Source organism: Geotrypetes seraphini, chromosome 3 (assembly GCF_902459505.1).
Source record: "Geotrypetes seraphini chromosome 3, aGeoSer1.1, whole genome shotgun sequence".
NCBI lineage: Eukaryota > Metazoa > Chordata > Amphibia > Gymnophiona > Dermophiidae > Geotrypetes > Geotrypetes seraphini.
The window spans coordinates 223,542,429-223,560,312 of record NC_047086.1 but is presented as its reverse complement, the minus strand read 5'-3'; the positions used below and the strand labels follow the sequence as shown (position 1 = coordinate 223,560,312).

At 44.4% G+C, this 17,884-nt stretch overlaps 1 protein-coding gene across 1 annotated transcript in view; it reads left to right on the top strand.

Annotated features, from left to right (window-relative positions):
- Nucleotides 1-5,134: 5,134 nt before the first annotated feature.
- TAMALIN (trafficking regulator and scaffold protein tamalin) overlaps nt 5,135-17,884 on the top strand; it is a 29,846-nt gene continuing 17,096 nt past the window's right edge. The window contains exons 1-2 of the mRNA XM_033939351.1: nt 5,135-5,289; nt 17,806-17,855. Of these exons, the coding sequence (XP_033795242.1) occupies nt 5,158-5,289; nt 17,806-17,855 (182 nt within the window). The 5' untranslated portion in view covers nt 5,135-5,157. The remainder of the gene's footprint in view (nt 5,290-17,805; nt 17,856-17,884) is intronic.

Sequence of the window (17,884 nt, the reverse complement as noted above, 5' to 3'; positions counted from 1 at the left end):
CGGCCAAACTAAACTCGTGGCTTGCCCAAATTATACTTGATGCCCCCACTTACCTGGACTTCAGAAAAAAACTCAAAACTCACTTATTCCATAGACAGAATCCCTAACTCTCCCACTCGCTCCTTCTACTCCCTTCAATACACATGAACCTCCACCTTCCCCCCCTAATGTACCCTCCAAACCAACTAACTTCACTGACTGGTTTTTTTCCCTCCTATTGTACACTCTTGTATTTTCCTATTGTACTCCATTGGATATTCTGTCAACTTCATTGACCTGTACACCCCAAAAAATGTTAATTCTTGTCAACTTAAATGACATGTTCATTCCAAAAAATGTTAATTCCCAATGGTATCTTCTTTTGTAACATTATTAATTGCTGTGAACCGCCTAGAACTCTCTGGGTATGGCGGTATACAAAATAAAGTTATTATTATTATTATTGCTGTTGTTTTTGGAGGCCTTGGAGCTACCCAAGGGGATGGGTGAGAGGTAAGGAAATATGCTGCACAAGGGGAGAGAAAGGAGAGGAAGAATTAGTGTGGCGGAGAGGAATGGAGAGATGATTGTTGTATATAGAAAAAAATAAGACATACCCCGAAAATAAGTCCTAGTGTGTTTTTTGGAGCACAAATTAATATAAGACCCTGTCTTATTTTTGAGGAAATGTGGTACTTACTGACTCTACTGTTGGGATCAGTTCTGCTAGCCCAGCTAAAGTTTATCTATGTATCAGATGTTTCAGTTTATTAAAGCTTGGGCAGTGGATTAAGGGTTACATGCACAGAACACGGTTGCTGTGGGCCAATGTTTTTGGCCAATTCTGAAACAGTGCGCAAATGATTTGCGCAAAGGAGCGCTGTAGTCCTGTCCGATAAGTTACTGTGAGAGCGACTTGGACACATCCGCAGAGCCAGTTTGGTGAAGCCTGAACAGCTGAGCGGCAGGGGAAGTCCCAAAGCAGCCTCCTGGGGCTTTTTTTCCTTTTAATTGCACACTATCTGCCCCATTTATAAGAAATAAATTACATTACATTACATTACATTTATTAAAAAAAAAAATGTGAGCCGACCCCTGGAACCAAAATAAAGGCAGGAGGGATGCCCTCTCCCTCCTGTCACAGTGAAGCCCTCCCTCCATGCCAGCTGAACCACCCTACCCTTCAATAAAAATCAGCAGGAGGGATGCCCACTCCCTCCTGCCACTGCAGCCTACCCCTCCATTTACCAAAAATTGGCTGAAGGGATGCCTACTCCCTCCTGCCACCGGATTTCCCCCAGGCCCCCCACCTCTAAATTAGGATGACAGCAAGGGGGATGCCCAGTCCCACCACTCCAAAATGGTTGGCCTTCCCCTTCCTGGTGCATCCCGGGATACACAGGAAAGGCCCTGATTGACTCAGATGCCTAAGGCCAGGAGAGGGTCCTGTGCCCATAGAAAAGAAAAAAAAAGCCCAAGCAGACCTATCATTTTTTTTTTTGAGTCTGTATTACCAATCTGATTCTGGCATACAATGTTAGGCCATCAATTAGATGGCTTGTTTTAATATTAATGACCTCATTTGCATGCCAGAATCAGAATGTACAACCGCACAGAAAACTACGTGGTGAGCAATTTTGAGAATCAGGTTGTCAAATTCTGTTGGTGGCTAAACCAGTCAAATTTCTACCATTGGAGAGTTTTGTGCATCTAGCCTTAAGTTAACTGCTTAAAAGTATACAAACAATAATGGAATGTGTGTGGGCCTATGAATGTAAATGAGTAAAATTAACCACTGCACATTAAAAAAAAAAAGTTACTTATCTACACGTTTTAAAAAATGGAAACAAAAGTCTGGCAAGAAGTACCCTAAAACTGGGAAAATTTTGCTAGATCAGATGCACAGGGCCAGTGCAAGCATCTTAGGTGCCCTAAACCTTTTAAGCCCCCTGGCCTCTTAAGAATCATTTTCACCTCATGATCAGCTATTTAGCATAAACTGCCAAAACCTGTCTGGGTTTTCAGATGGATTTTGAAAACCCGGCTGTTTGTCTGGGTTTTGGAAGGACCCGGCTCTGCTGGAGCTTGGGGCTGTGTCTGAAAAGGCCTTCCAGTATGCCCTGATGTTGCATGTGTAAGGTGGGGGATGGTTATTCTGGCTATGGTGGTGAGCAGTGGGGAGTAAGGTCATGGATTGAAGACTCTATCAAAAAAGTAGGTTTTCAGTCTGCTTTTAAACAAGCCAAGGAAAGGGGTATGATGGATGAACTCAGGTACACTTCTCCCTCCGTATTTGTGGTTTCAGCATTCACGGTTTCGATTATTCATGGTTTTTAGCTTGCTGGCTCCTCCCCCAAAATTACATCAGCTTGCATAAAGAAATTGCTGATTCCAAGCATTTACAGAGAAAATCGCTGATTCCCAGCACTTTCTTCACCTTCAGGAACAAGCCAGGTCTCCCACCATGTTATTTGCGGTTTCACCATATTCACGGTGGTTTTTAATAGGAAACAGTGAATAACATATGAAAAAGTTATTTGCGGTTTTTCTGTATTTGCAGTTCTGTTAATCCCCTATCACAGCGAATACGGAGGGAGAAGTGTAGTTTAGTCCATGCATACAGGACAGTTAGATATAATGACCGAAGTCTGGAACTGACAGCTCTGCATTACCTTTTCTTTCTTTCTCTCCACATCCTCTTCCCCAGGGGTGCCCAACACGTCGATCGCGATCGACCAGTAGCTCAGGAAGGCAACCCGAGTCGATCGCGGAGTGTTGCCGTCCTGATCTACAGGGCCGATCAGCCTTCCTCTCCAGTGTTCTCTCTAGGGCTTTTTAACTGGGCGGTCCGCCCAGCTGTCATCTGCTGCTGCCGCCGCTGCTGAACATTAAAAAAAACAAAAAAAAACGGCTTGGAGATTTTAGCCCGTAGCGAACTTATGCTCCATGGCTCTAACGTGTGCGTGCCGGCTTCCCTTCTCTTCCCTCTGAAACCGAAAGTTATGTCCGGGGGGGGGGGGGGGGAGAGAAGGGAAACCGGCGCGCACATGTTGAGAGCCCTGAAGCAAGCGTTCGCTACGGGCTAAGGCGGGAGACAGGTTAGTGAAGCATTTGCTCTTCTTGCTGCCGGGTCCTGCCTACTTTCTGTTTCCGCGAAGGCAGGACCCGGCAGCATTTCCCCAATAGGCCCATCGCGATCTTGGGCCAATCAGCCTTCCTCTCCTCGACGGCAGAATTGATGTCGGGGAGAGGAATGCTGGTCGGCCGAAGCAGGGACAGCCTGGGGCGGCGTCGGCTTTCGGGCCTGTTATTGGTGGCGGTTTGGGTCCTGGTCCCCGATGGGAGTGGCTTGGGGAGGGCAGGGAGAAAGAAAGAAAGAAAAAGGGCAGGCAGGGAGACAGAAAGAAAGAAGAGAAACAGAAAAAAAGAAAGGGAGGCAGAGAGAAAGAAAGGGCAGAGAGAGAGGAAGGAAAAGTTGGGGGAGGGAACGAGGTCTGGAGGAGAGGAAGCATACAGGCTAAAAGAAGGGAAGAAAGATTGGATGCACAGTCAGAAGAAGAAAGTGCAACCAGAGACTCATGAAATCACCAGACAAGGTAGGAAAAATGATTTTATTTTAAATTTAGTGATCAAAATGTGTCTGAATTTATATCTGCTGTCTATATTTTACACTAAGGTCCCCTTTTACTAAACCGCAATAGAGTTTTTTAGCGCAGGGAGCCTATGAGCGTCGAGAGCAGCGCTGGGCATTCAGCGCAGCTCCCTGCACTCTAAGAACTGCTATCGTGGTTTAGTAAAAAGGGAGGGGGGTATATTTGTCTATTTTTGTATGGTTGTTACTGAGGTGATAGTGCATAGAGTCATCTGCTTTGACCTCTTTGAAAAACCCTGGAATAGGAATGATAATTAACATTTTCTATGTGTACAGTGTGCGTTGTGTTTTTTTAAAATTTTATTGTTGGTAGATCATTTTGACTTGGTCATTTTAAAAGTAGCTCGCAAGCCCAAAAAGTGTGGGCACCCCTGCTCTTCCCCATACCTCCAAATTGCAGCAGCACCACCAGCAAGGCTGACCCAACCCTTAGGCAAGACTGGGCAATTGCCTGGGGCAGCAGTTTTGGGTGATGATGATGGTGCTTAAGAACCATCTGACTAGGTCAGACACCCGCATAAACTAAAATTTTTCATTTACTACTTGAAAACTAACCACCTTCCTTAATGGCCTTAAAGCAGGGATCTCAAAGTCCCTCAAAGGCTACAATCCAGTCAGGTTTTCAGGATTTCCCCAATGAATAGGCATTGAAAGCAGTGCATGCACATAGATCTCATGCATATTCATTGCGGAAATCCTGAAAACCTGACTGGATTGCGGCCCTCAAGGAGGGACTTTGAGACCCCCTGCCTTAAAGTATTCTATTGTTTATTTGAGTTTATGTGGGTGAATAGTAAAACAATAGCTCTAGTCAGGGGTAGGGAACTCTGGTCCTCGAGAGCCGTATTCCAGTCGGGTTTTCAGGATTTCCCCCTGCTCTAGTTCTTTAGCACCATCATCATTACCTGCCACCGCTGCCCTCCTAGGCAACTGCTCAATTTTGTCTAAGGATTGTGTCAGCCCCTGCTGGTGAGGAGAGCCTGCTGCTACTGCCGGTTGGGAAAGTATAAGGAGGAGAAGGATGTGACGAGAAAGAAAAGGTGCTGCTGCTGCGGAAGGGAAGAGAGCGACAATGATGTCTGGGCATCTTGTTGGAACTGGGTAGAGAGTAGGAGAGACTGATGATAAGAGACGGGCTCGGCCCTAGACGATAGCTGAAAAGGTTGTTGGGGGGGGGGGGGGAGCATATGAGCCAGCTCTGAGTGTGCGTGAGCCTTCCTGATATTAAACAAACTCCTTAATTGCGTTCCCGCAGTTATAATTTTCGTTGGGTTTAGTGCCTCCAATCGTTTTGATTCCTATGGTGGGGGTGGGCTCATGGGGGGACAGGCTGCGTGTGGGGTGGGGGGAGGGAGGAGGAGGGATGGACTTTTCTACGGACACGCGCCAGGGGCCGGGTGGAGACTGAGCTTCGCCGGGGGCGGGGCTCACCTCTTCCTGCTCCGCCCCTTCGGCCAAATGCTATAAAGGAGGCACGCGCTGGACCCGCCCCGCACTCGCGCGCGAACAGAGCCGGAGCAGCACCGATGACGTTCCGCCGCCTGAGGAAGCTGCATCCCAAGGAGGAGCCCGCCGGGGGGAGCTGCCCCGCCTCCAAAGCGGCGGAAATGTACAGAGCGCTGGCCGCGTCCGGGGGCACCCTGCCGCGCGCTAGGAAGGTGAGAGCCCGGAGGGAGGGGTGGTGTTAGGGATCGGGATCTAATGCAGGCTGGCACGATGTAGCCACAGCCGGTGCCTCTTTGCATAAACCTCGGTGCAGTGCTGCAGCTAAAAGCACGTGTAGCTCCTCGATCGGTGAAAGGGAGCATCTCTGGGAATAAGCAGAGAAAAGGTTTCAGGATTGCTCTTGTTTGCCCTATGTTCGGTTTCATAGAATGCAGCACGGTAAGGCTAAAACGTAGCCTTGGCAAAGAATGCCTATTTGAACTTGGTACTCTCGCCTTTGTATGTAGTGCTAATTAAGCAGCGTTATGTGTTTTTGAAATAATAGGCCAAGGGGGGGGGGGGTCACGCCAAGGAGTGAGTTTGAAAGCCAGTGAGTGGGATTTTCTTGCGGTGTGAACTTGGGAAACATATGTAGGTTTTGGTAAATGTTGCCGAGGCCTCCGAGTAATAGTTTGGGGACCTCTTGCAACTACCCCCCCCTTTCTTTCTTCCCCGTGCTCCCCAGCATCTCTCCTTTATTACCTCCTGTTTTCCTGATATCTCCCTCCACCTCTGGATTAAACATATCTCCCCTCCGTGCCTTTGTTTCACCCCAACCTGCCTGGTATCTCCCCCCCCCCCTTCGCTCTTGCACCACTGCCTCTAAATATCTTTAAAAAATCTCTTTTCTAGATGTCATCAGCTATGTTCCCTAAGCTGAGCACACGAGCAGTCGCTCATACTGTTGTATATTCTAGGATAGGGGTGTCAGTCCCTCCTTGAGGGCCGCAATCCAGTCGGGTTTTCAGGATTTCCCCAAAGAATATGCATGAGATCTATTAGCATACAATAAAAGCAGTGCATGCAAATAGATATCGTGCATATTCCTTGGGGGAAATCCTGAAAACCCGACTGGATCGCGGCCCTTGAGGAGGGACTTTGACATCCCTGTTCTAGGAGCATTGCTCAGATTTTATATGGTCACTCACAAAAATATTTGTAAATCTGGAAAACTGTTGTTTTTTTTAAATTTGTTGCTCACACAAAAAATGGTTTTTTTTTAGAATTTGTAGCTTACATGAGAAAAAAAATTTGTATGTACCTGGCCAATCCTTAGAGGGGCAAAACAAAAGAAAGGCAAAGACAACCGGATTTTATTGAACATTCCTATGGGCAGTCCCAACCAGGTTCTGAGTTCCTTGACAAGTTTCTTTAGAAGTTTGTCTATCGGTACTTCTTTCAGTACATTTCCAAAGGTCTTTTTCAAGACTACCTGAAATAGAGATACCACTGTAATATCCTGTTACAGTTTAGTATGTTCCCTGAGGAAGGCAGTGTTCTGCCGAAACCAGGTTCCTAGTTGGGACTTCCCATAGGGACGTTCAGTAAAATCCCTTGCGTTGTATTGTGATATCGGCTTTGTCTTTCTTTTGTTTTGCTTTGCACTGTGCTGTGCAAAGGAAGACTCCTCTTTTTCTGTCGAGTTCAATCCTTAGAGGGAGCATTGTCAGCAGTGCTTCATATTATATCAGAAAAGGTCTAGCACTGTATGCAGTGTGTGTGAATTGCTGCCACTATAGCAACCTCTAGAGCAGGGATCTCAGTCCCTCCTTGAGGGCCGCAATCCAGTTGGATTTTCAGGATTTCCCCAATAAATATGCATTGAAAGCAGTGCATGCACATAGATCTCATTCATATTCATTGGGGAAATCCTGAAAACCCGACTGGATTGCGGCCCTCAAGGAGGGACTTTGAGACCCCTGCTCTAGAAGTAAAGGCAAATTTTAAGGGGGGGGAGGGCGCAAGTGGGGAGAGAAACATTGGACAAGGGAAAGGGGTAAACACCTGAATGAAGATGTGCACTCAGTGTGTGAAGGCAGCCTTGTTATCTCTGAAATAAGTAGTTGAGTACTAATACAGAATCAGCTAGGAGGGCTGACAGTTATGGGACAACTTTTAGCATACCAAAACTGATATATTTTGATGGTTGTCCTGAAGAGGGTCTAAAGGAGGTCTGGTTTTAAAGTGAGAACTCTTTGGCGTTCTCTGAACTACTTTCTCAATTGTCCTATTTGCCCAGATGGTACAGTCTTATGTTCGCGTGGGGGTTAAAATTTAACCACGTTACCTACAATAAATGATATATACGCATGGGGAGGTCCAGATGGGTTACTGCTGCACGCTCAGGAAGAGCAGTTCTTGTGTTCCAGAGCCTTCTGGGCTAATTCTTATTCTGTGATAAGTGTCTGCAAATGAGCCATTTTCTTTTTACAAGGTTGTTAGGGTTGTCAGAACACCGCTGTATAAAGAAATTACTATCTGCCCTTGGTGTTGCCTGATTTCTTTAGATTCCCTGTGACTATTCCCTCCTGTAAATGAATTCTGAAAAGGTGGTTCTAATTTGGTTTCCTCCCATCTCTTTGGGGGACTCGTAGTAGTGCACTGGCTTATCCTGCTCTGAGTTGAACCAGAAATCATATTGCTTGCTCCTTTTTACCTACTGTACTAAGCTCTAAAGGTAGTCAGACCCATCTGCTGGCAGGTTTCTCGCTTTTTTTCTTCATTTGGTTTTCTAACATATGACACTGTGCTATATGGCACTTTGTGAGCTAAAAGCCAAACTTCTCTTTATTATGACAGGGGTTGCCATACAGCTTATTTTAAGGAATTGGAAAAACTGGGATAGATTGAACTATACCTTTTGGTGGGAGTCTCTGTCACGTTTTTAAAATGGAACGTATTATGGCTATACAACGGGGATATTACAGAAAGTTTCTGAAGATTTGGGAGCCATTGACAAAATTTTGCAAAGAGTGATTGTTGATTTTGCCCTTTGGTCATGCACGTCCAGGGTGGGTTGGAAAATATTTTTTAATTCTTTAATTTGAGTGCAATTTTTGAATATGAGTTTGGGGGGTTGATATATCTGTTTGTCAGATTACAATTTGATTTATTTTAAGTGCTTTTATAATGTAATACAGTGGTTTCAAACTCAAACCCTTAGTGGGGCCACATTTTGGATTTGTAGGTACTTGGAGGGTCGCAGAAAAAATAGTTAATGTCTTATTAAAGAAATGACAACTTTGCATGAGGTAAAACTCTTTATAGTTTATAAATATTTCCTTTAACAGTTAAAGGAAAGATTTATAAACTGTAAAGAGTTTTACTTTATGCAAAAATTGTCATTAACTATTTTTTCTGCTGCCCTCCAAGTACCCTATTTTTTTCTGCAGCCCTCACATTTAAAGTTTAATATCTTTCCTTTCTCAAAACTGACATATTTCAATCACTATATTGAAAATAAAATCATTTTCCCTACCTTTGTTGGCTGGTGACTTTATTTTTCTGTGCATTTAACTGTTTCCAGGGTCTTCTTGTCCTTTAACTGGTTTTCTCTCCGTCTTCACTTTCTGCCTTGCATCCATCTTTGGCATTAACTTAATATTCAATTTTTCTGCTTTCTTTTCAAAATCTACGTTTCCATGTCTTCCCTTCCCTTCTATCTCTCTGTTCTTTTGTCCCTATTTCCATGGTCTGACATCTTTCTTTCCTTTCTCTCCCTCCCTTCCTTCCTTTCCCCTGGTCTGGCATCTGTCTCCTTCCCTCCCCCAACTTTTTATTTCTTTCACCCTGCCCCTTCTTTCTTTCTCTCTCTATCCATGCCCCCATTCTTTCTATATGTCTGTCTTTCTCTCTTTCCGTGCTCCCTTTCTTTCTTTTTTCTTTCTCCATGCCCTTTCTTTCTTTCTGTCTTTCTCTCTCCATCCCCCTTTCTGTCTGTGTCCCGTTTCCCTTCTTTCTTTCTGTCTCCCTGTCCCCCCTTTCTTTACTTCTCCCTGCCCTCCCCAAGCCACCACCATTGGGGAACAGGCCGCCACCGCCGCAATCGGAATAAGTGTCCTGCAGAGCTCTCTATTTCAACACTATACCTTCTTCGGGCCAGCCAGGCAGCAATTGGCTGGCCCGGAACTTCCTCCCCGACATTAGAATTGACGTCGAGTGGCGAGAATTGGTTGGCTCCGAGCTGGGGAAGATAAGCAGGAAGAGTTAAGACCTCGGCGCTGGCCTGTTCCCCGATTGTGGCGGCGGCAGCCTATTCCCCAATTGCGGCAGTGGCGGCCTGTTCCCCGATTGCGGTGGCTTGGGGGAGGGCAGTGGGAAGGGAAGCAGATTGGGGACCCCTGCTTTAGGTGAGGACAGATCGTGGGCCGCAAAATAGTCCCTGGGGGGGCCGCGTGTTTGAGACCGCTGGTGTAATATGATTGTATAATATGTTGCACTTATGTATGATTTAAAAATAAATAAAAATTTTTTTTAAAATTTGGTTTTCTAGCTCAGGACATGTACAGTACATTGATTTAACTTGCAAACCATGTCCTTTGCATAAGCCCTAGGCTGTTTTGCATGACGGGTTTAGAGTTTTTCAGGTTTGATGTATGGCAGCTCATTCCTGGCTCTCGATAGTCTTCTTTTGGAGGATCCAGCAGTTGGCAGTTGAAGGACCCGCAGGTGTACTTTATAATTACCTTCCTGGAAGCCTAATCTCTAACTGAAAAGCAGAACTGAACAATAGTATGAGTACCCCTCCCCCGTGTTACTCTGCCATATTGAAAGTCAGCATTTGCTTAAACCATTAATTGTTAGCAGAGACAGTTATCTGTGGGTTCACAAGGAACTTCCCATCCCCCTCCAGTTCCTCAGTAAGTTGTGAAGAAGGTATAGTGTTGAAATAGAGAGCTCTGCAGGACACTTATTATTCCAAATTTTTGAGCCATCAAAGGACCCCCAGGAAAGAGCCTGACACAAAAGGGCTCATAATTAACATCTGACTATCTAATTTTAAAGAAAATAGAGGGCAAGAGCGGGGTCAGAGCTGGGATGTTCCTGGGAGGAAATTGGACAGGGTGCCGGAGCTGAAAGTTCATAGCTGGTTTAGACTCAGTTTTTCTTGGGCAGTGGTCAATGTTTTGGGGACAGAGAGAGCTGAAGGACTTCTATTGTAAATAGAAACTAGCATGGATTGTTTTGATCACCAACTAGCTTAACACACATCAGCAAATGTAAAAGTACTGTCTAATGGAGAGTGTGTGGCACAGTGGTTAGAGCTACAGCCCTAGCACCCTGAGGTTGTGGGTTCAAATTCCATGCTGCTCCTTGTGACCCTGGGTAAGTCACTTAATCCCCCATTACTCCAGGTACATTAGATAGAATGTGAGCCCACAGGGATGGATTAGAAAAATACTTAAGTATCTGAATGTAAACCATTTAGGCCAGTGGTCTCAAACTCGCGGCCCGGGGACCACATGCGACCCGCCAGGCATTATTTTGAGGCCCTCGGTATGTTTATCATAATCACAAAAGGAAAATAAAACAGTTTCTTGATCATATGTCTCTAGCTATAAATGACAATATTATTATTAAGACTTGGCCAAAAGGAAAGATTTATAAACTATAAAGAGTTTTACCTCATGCAAAATTGTCATTTCTTTAATAAGACACTAACTATTTTTTTCTGAGGCCCTCCAAGTACCTACAAATCCAAAATGTGGCTCTACAAAGGGTTTGAGTTTGAGACCACTGATTTAGGCTATACGTGGTATATAAATATTAAAAATAAATAAATAGCTCCTTCTCATATAGGAACAAATTGATTATATGTCTGACTGATTCCTACACCTGTGCTGGAAAAACCTCAATATGTTCCTTCTAAGGGCTAGGTGGGGGCAGCCATCTCTTAACACACTTCACAGCGGATATATATGCCAGTCAGGACAGAACATCCATTAGAGATGGCCTTTGAAGTAGTGAATGTTGGGGAGGAGCTGTTCATAGCAGTTATTGTAGAGCCCCAGGAATTGAGATGATCTGGGTCCAAAAAGGCCCATCAGACATAGTAGCCCACAGGAGGCATACTGTCGGGGCCACAGGGCAGAGTGGAGCAGCACTAGTTAGCCTCTGGTGAGAGAACTTCACCTAGCTCCCAAAATGTATTCACGGTGGAGACAGGCTGCCAATAGGCGCGAATATGGAGAAACCGTGAATAACTTTTTTTATATGTTCACGGTTTTGGAAAGCGCCATCGTTTTTACTATTGAAACTGCGAATAACTATCTGTACCACTTGAACTCTTGTGCTTTGTAGCCATGGTAGGAGACCTGATCTGATCTGTTCCTGAAGGAGAGGCAAGTAGCGATTTCAGGGCAGGCAGGCAAGCAAGCAGCGATTTCATGCATGCTGGGAAGAAGCCTTTCTCTCTAGGGATGCTGGAAAGCAGCGTTTTTCTCTGCACATTGGTAAACATGGAAGCAGCGAATTTGTGGGAGAAAGCATAGAAGCAGTGATTTTCAGAGTTACAGTACAGTAATGGTAAGTGATAAACTTTTTTATTGGTACTGTACAGTAAAAGGAAAAAACTTTAGTGATGACATTTTTTTGGGGGGTGGAGTCAGCGGCCGAAAAATCGCAAATAAGCAAAACCGCAGGTACGGAAACTGTGAATACGGAGGGAGAAGTGTACAAGGGGAACAAGAGACCTAGCAATCTGGGTTCATATGACTGCATGTTCCTGCGTTTGTTATGGATGCCTGCAGCAACAGAGATGAAGGGGAAGATTCTCAAAACTTAAATGTGCCTTTAACGTGCTCGCTAAACCGGTTCCAGGTGGTTTAGCTTGCATGTATTTTAGCGGCGGATTATCAAAACGGCTTACTGTGGTGTTTTCTGAGTTTCCTTGCTGTCTCCAATTCTGCCATGCAAATGTAGTACAACGAGGTCATTAATATTAAAATAAGCACTCCGAGCAATTCTCTATCAATGCTGAATTATTTCCCAACCTCGTTGTGCCACATTTGCGGCCAAAATTTGCCAACAGGTCTGAGCTGTTGTAGCCTTACTTTCCGATTAGTGCCTGAGTGCTGATTGACTCAGGCACTGACAGGAAAGTCCAGCTGGAGGGACGACTACCCACTCCGACTCACAGGTCCGCCACTTACAAAATGATGGGCCTTCACCTTCCTGTTGCATCCCCTTAAGTACCTGGGCCAATCAGAACCTTAGACCCCTCCCTGGTGCATCCCAGGAATGGGCAGGCCCGCCATTTTGTAAGAGGCAGGCCTGCCATCTGGAATTGGTAGGTGACCCTCCGGCTAGACTTCATAAATAAGGTAGGGAGGGGCGGGGAGGTTGTCAGGGGGGACAATGTCAGGAGAAAGTGGTCATCCCTTCCCACTGCCAGGGATGGGTGCCTGGAGGTTGTGCGAGCATGGGAGAGAGTGGGCATCTCATGATGATATTCAGGTTTTTTTTTTTTTTTTTTTGGGGGGGGGGGTTTAATATGTGGGTGTATTCTGCACATGTCTTGATTGCTACCACCAGCAACTCATCTCAAGTAAATTTAGCGAGCCTACGTAAACATCTGCAAAGCTCATTTGCATGTGGGGTCTTTTGAGAATGACTGCCTTTTTGAAATTGTTACAATATCGACCTCGGTAGTAGCCTATCATATTTTACCATTAAGTTTTGAGAATCTTCCCCTAAGAGCTTGTTATATTTAAACCTTTCTATACTCTGTTCCTGTATATATGTACCCGCCATGGCTTGCAGTCAAAACACAATGCATAAAACAAGAAGTAAATGTCATCAGGAAAGCTTGCAACTATAAAGGACCCTTCTCTGCTGTCTTCTGTGCTGCTTTCCTAGCATTAGTGAATGTCCTGTCCCTACTTCCAGAGAGGTCTTTGTGTTGGAAATTCAGAGACTGAAAGGAGGCAGGAGGAGATGGCTGGAGAAAAGCACAAGTGGGTAGGCTACAGAAATAAGACATAGGATATAGGAAGTAGTTCTACCTGATTCAGGGAAAAAAGTTTAGATTCAATTTGGCCTGTTAAATCAACTTTTTTTTTTAAATTTCAATTTGCTTATCCTGTCAAATCAGATGTGGGTTTTTTTCAAAATGTCCTGGTGGTTTATTTTGTAGCCTTTCTACCCACCCCACCCCTCTTTGCCCTTTCCAATCCCACATCGGCACTGTGGTATAAACAAAAGAAAAAAGATTTTTCATCTCTTAGGTCCTAGCTCATGCTCGCTGTCTTAACACCAGCTCTGAAAAGATACACATTTTCAAATCTGACACATTGTAATCACAAAATAGAAAATAAAATAATTTTTTCTACCTTCCACTGCCATATTCAACATTTGTTTCTTTCCCACTGTCTACCATCTCTCTTGCCCTGCCGTGTGCCCTTGGTCAAACCTCTCTATTCCCCTCCCATGCAGCATCTTTCCCTTTCTTCCCTCCATTATCACATGAAACATTTTTCTCTCTCCCCATGCACCATCTTCCTCTGCCCTCCACCTTATGTCCAAAACTTCTCCCTCTCCTCCATGCATGTCTCCCCAAACCATGACACTTCCACCTTCATGCTTCACAGTTAGTAAGGGGTTCTTTTCCTGGAATGCTGTATTTGGTGTATGCCAAACATATTCTCTTTTCTTGTGTCCAAATAATTCAATTTAGACTCATCTGTTCAGTTCATAGAACACTATTCCAGAAGTCCTGGTGTTTGTCTACATTCTCTCTGGCAAACTTCAGTCTAGTCGTGATGTTTCTCTTAGTGAGCAAAGGTTTCCTCCTTGCACACCTCCCATGCAAGTTAAATTTGTGCAGTCTCTTTCTGATTGTAGAGGCATGCATTTTTCATAACAATAGTAGCAAGAGCCTGCTGTAGGTCCTGTGATGACATTTTAGGGTTTTTGGAGACTTCTTTTAGCATCTTGTGGTCTGCTCTGAGGGTCAACTTGCTTGGATGGCCAGACCTGGGCATGTTGGCAGTTGTTTGGAAAGTCCTCTACTTGTACACTGTTTTCCGGAGTGTGGAATGGCTAATGTCAAATTATTTTGAGATCTTTTTAAATCCCTTACCAGACTTATAAGCTGCTACAATCTTCTTTCTGAAGGCCTCAGCCAGCTCTTTTGATCTCACCATGGTGTTCACTCTCACTGCAGCAGTCATGAGCACACCAAACTAAATGCCTGAGGTTTAAGTAGGGCAAACCTCCTTCAAAATGCTGAGTAATGATGTTCTAAGCATGTGCACCTGATGTGATTTGAGCCACTATAAGTGGGAGGATATGTGGGGTTAGAATACACATTTTTGTGGATATCTTTTTTTCATGAGTAAATCGAGGAAAATTTTTGTTGTTTACCTGCAATTACATCACTTTCTTTTCCAGAGATATATATAAAAAAAGATTTGACATCGATATGTGAACATTTCTTTTTTTGTAAATTTTATTATTTTCCAGTGTGAACAGTGCAATACAAATGTATACATTTGAAAGATATCAACCATAAAAACACACCTTTGAACAACAAATTTTAAAAGATCATCATTATCCCCCCAACCCTTTACAAACCCGAAATATAGACATATTCCAATACATTGCTATGAAATACCCCCCTCCCTCCCCGGATGTGTATGGAACCAAACCTAACTTAACTTGAAAAGAGATATAATTGAAATAGATGCAACAAAAGCTGCTAATGGGCCCCACACTAATTTCAGTACCTTATTCTTCCTTAATTCTGCATTCAGCTTTTCACATTTATACATAGAGCATAAACTTGCCCACCAGAAAGGGAAGCTGTGACTGTCAGAACTCTTCCAATTTCTCGTTATCATTTGGATGGCTATCCCTGTCATTATCAATAAAAGCCGTTATCAAAAAACGATCTAATGGGGGCTTAACATGATGATCCAGAACACTGGTGTCCGCCTCATATTCGACCTGAAAAAATGGGACCACATCACCCCCTTCTACCACAAACTCCACTGGCTCCCACTAGAATCCAGAATCGTATTCAAATTCGCCTGTTTTTGCTACAAAACAATATTTGGTCTATCCCCAAGCTACATCACCCCTCACTTTACCCTAAACCACAACTATAAGACCTCCCGCAAAATCCAACTCTTCGCCTACCCCTCCCTAAAACTATGCCACTCAAAAAAATTCCTTGTCAAAACCTATGCCTTCCAAGCTGCCAAACTAAACCCTTGGCTGGCCCAAATGGTCCTCAAAGCCCACAACTACCTCGACTTAAGAAAAACACTTAAAACCCACCTATTCCGAGAGCAAGACCCTTAAAGCCCCTAATGCCCCTTCCTTCAATCCTCCTCCTCCCTCCTACCGAAACTTCTCCCCCCGTCTCCCTCCTCTCCCCCCTTCTTCCTCCTTGTAGTTCGTAATTCTATGATCAATTTGGAATGTAATCACTAGTAACTACTTTCTCCTTGCTATTCGCAACTCTATGATCAATTTGGTATTTACCCATTTGTAACTTCTTTCTCCTTACTGTTCGCAACTCTAAGATCAATTTGGCATGTAACCTCTTTGTAATTTGTTCTAACCAATGTGAACCGCCTAGAACTCTTCTGGGTATGGCGGTATACAAAAATAAAGTTGTTATTATTATTATTAACATGCAATAAGGTACCGCATATGATCATTTCATATGTCAGCGGAAATGTTGAGTCGAAGAATTTCATTGATCTGTCCCCATATCGATTCCCAGAATCTGAGTATCTTAAGAAAGAACTGAATATTTCATGAGGCGTCCTAATTTTTTCACATGACTGTATGTTAATTGCCACTGAGTGAGGAGCCTATGAAAGGCAAAAGGGCCTAGAGTACATAAGTTATAATGCAGCATTGAACAGTGGGCCTTAGGCACCGTTGAAGCAGAACTGAAGGGCTCCTGAAGCTCGTTTGCAAAATTGTTGCAGCTTTGCATTGCTGAGCTCGTGGGTGGAAAGAGCTGAAAACTTGTGTTGTGACAAAGCCTCATTTTTTAGCCGATATTTGTGATTTGCGTAAAATGCTTGACATTTTCTTAGACACAATCTGGTAACTGAATATTGCACGGGGGAGGTTTGGGGCCCACCCGCTCCCAACTCAGTGCGATTGTTGTAAATTCTAATTAATGGAAGTTAATTTTCTATCCTGCTCAATTTTGTTTTTTATTCTGAAGTATACAAGGAGAGGGATTGTTGGGGGGGGGGGCAGTGAAGGGGACATGGTAGACTTGATTAAAAATTAATTTGGGGTTGATACAAAAGAAGCCTTCTATCAGGCGCTTGCTGATGAAAGAGGCAGATTTGCCAAAAGAAACAAAACTGTGGAAATCCAATGTTCGACGCTTCTTTTATTATTCAGTTAATCCTTTAAAAACACAATGTCCACATTTGTCATGGGAGGATTTGCTCCATTCTCTGCACAATGTGTAAACTTGATCTCGGCATAAGGACACACATTAGACCAGTGTTCTTCAACCACCGGTCCATGGGCCAGTGCCGGTCCACAGAAATTTCCTGCCAGTCCACAGGGCCAGCACGTGCATCAGGCCCAAAACAGTGTTCTTCAACCGCCGGTCCACGGTGCGATCGATGCGGCGTTATCTTCGAGCCAGCTCCCTCTTCCTAACTGATTTCAGTGCACAAAGCCACAGACAGAGGCTCCTACGGGCATCCTGCGCCTGAACTGGAAGTCTTCTCTCTGACGTTGCAACGTCAGAGGGAAGGCTTCCAGATGAGGCACAGTACGTGCAAGGTGCGATTAGTACTATTATGGGGGCGGGGTCTGGGGTTGAGATTGGGTAGCAATGGGCGGGGTCTGGCCCACGACTTAGCCCAGTGTTCTTCAACCGCCAGTTCACAGAATAATTATTTTATTTCTGCCAATCCATAGGTGTAAAAAGGTTGAAAAACACTGCATTAGACCATCATTGGCAATGACATCAATGCAGTCTAGGGGGTGTTAAGATTTTCAGGTTAAGATTCTCCTACAGGTGTAGAGTCTGGAGGGCTTCCCTCGCCCTTCAAGGTCTTTCTACTCTTTCTTCTTTTGTCAGCTGCTGAGAAAATCTGTAGAGAAATCCAAGGCTACAAAGCCAGTACCAAAGTCTAAGAGCACCTTAGATTGCTTTCAGATTGAGGCATGTAAAGTGATTTCAGCAGTATAACATGACCAGTTCCCCAGAGACTTCTGAATTGCTCAAAGGCCCTTGATCTTATTCACACCTATGCATAAAGGGGTGTTTCTGCTTTTAGCCCACATGCAGGATAAATATGATCTGATGTGCGGCCTTTTCTCTAAGACAGACACCTGGCTGCAGGTGACCAAGGGCAGGTGACTCATCCCTGTGGAGGCTCTATGGCTTGGCGGAAGGATACTTGGAGAGAGGGGGGAGGTTTGACTGTACCTGTTTTGTGTTTTGGAAATTTAATATGAAGTGCTTTGAAAAACCAGAATGACTTGATCTGATCATCTGTAGACACAGATTGATTCAGATCAGTGGAAGTATATGTAGCTTCATGGTGCAGATTGAATGATGCTCTGAGTTCAGGCTGTCTGCCTTGATTCTGACGCTCTCAGTACATAGTTAACAGTGGGGATTGGTTGCAGAAATGTTTCAACTGGCAAATGAATTTGTGTGTTCACTAACCCTGTTGTGATATGCATTTTCTTTCCTCCAGGGATGTGGTATGAAGTGGATGACGCTTGACGAGTCTCCAGAGCAGCAGAGGTAAGTGGGTGCCCTTGTTCTAACAAATT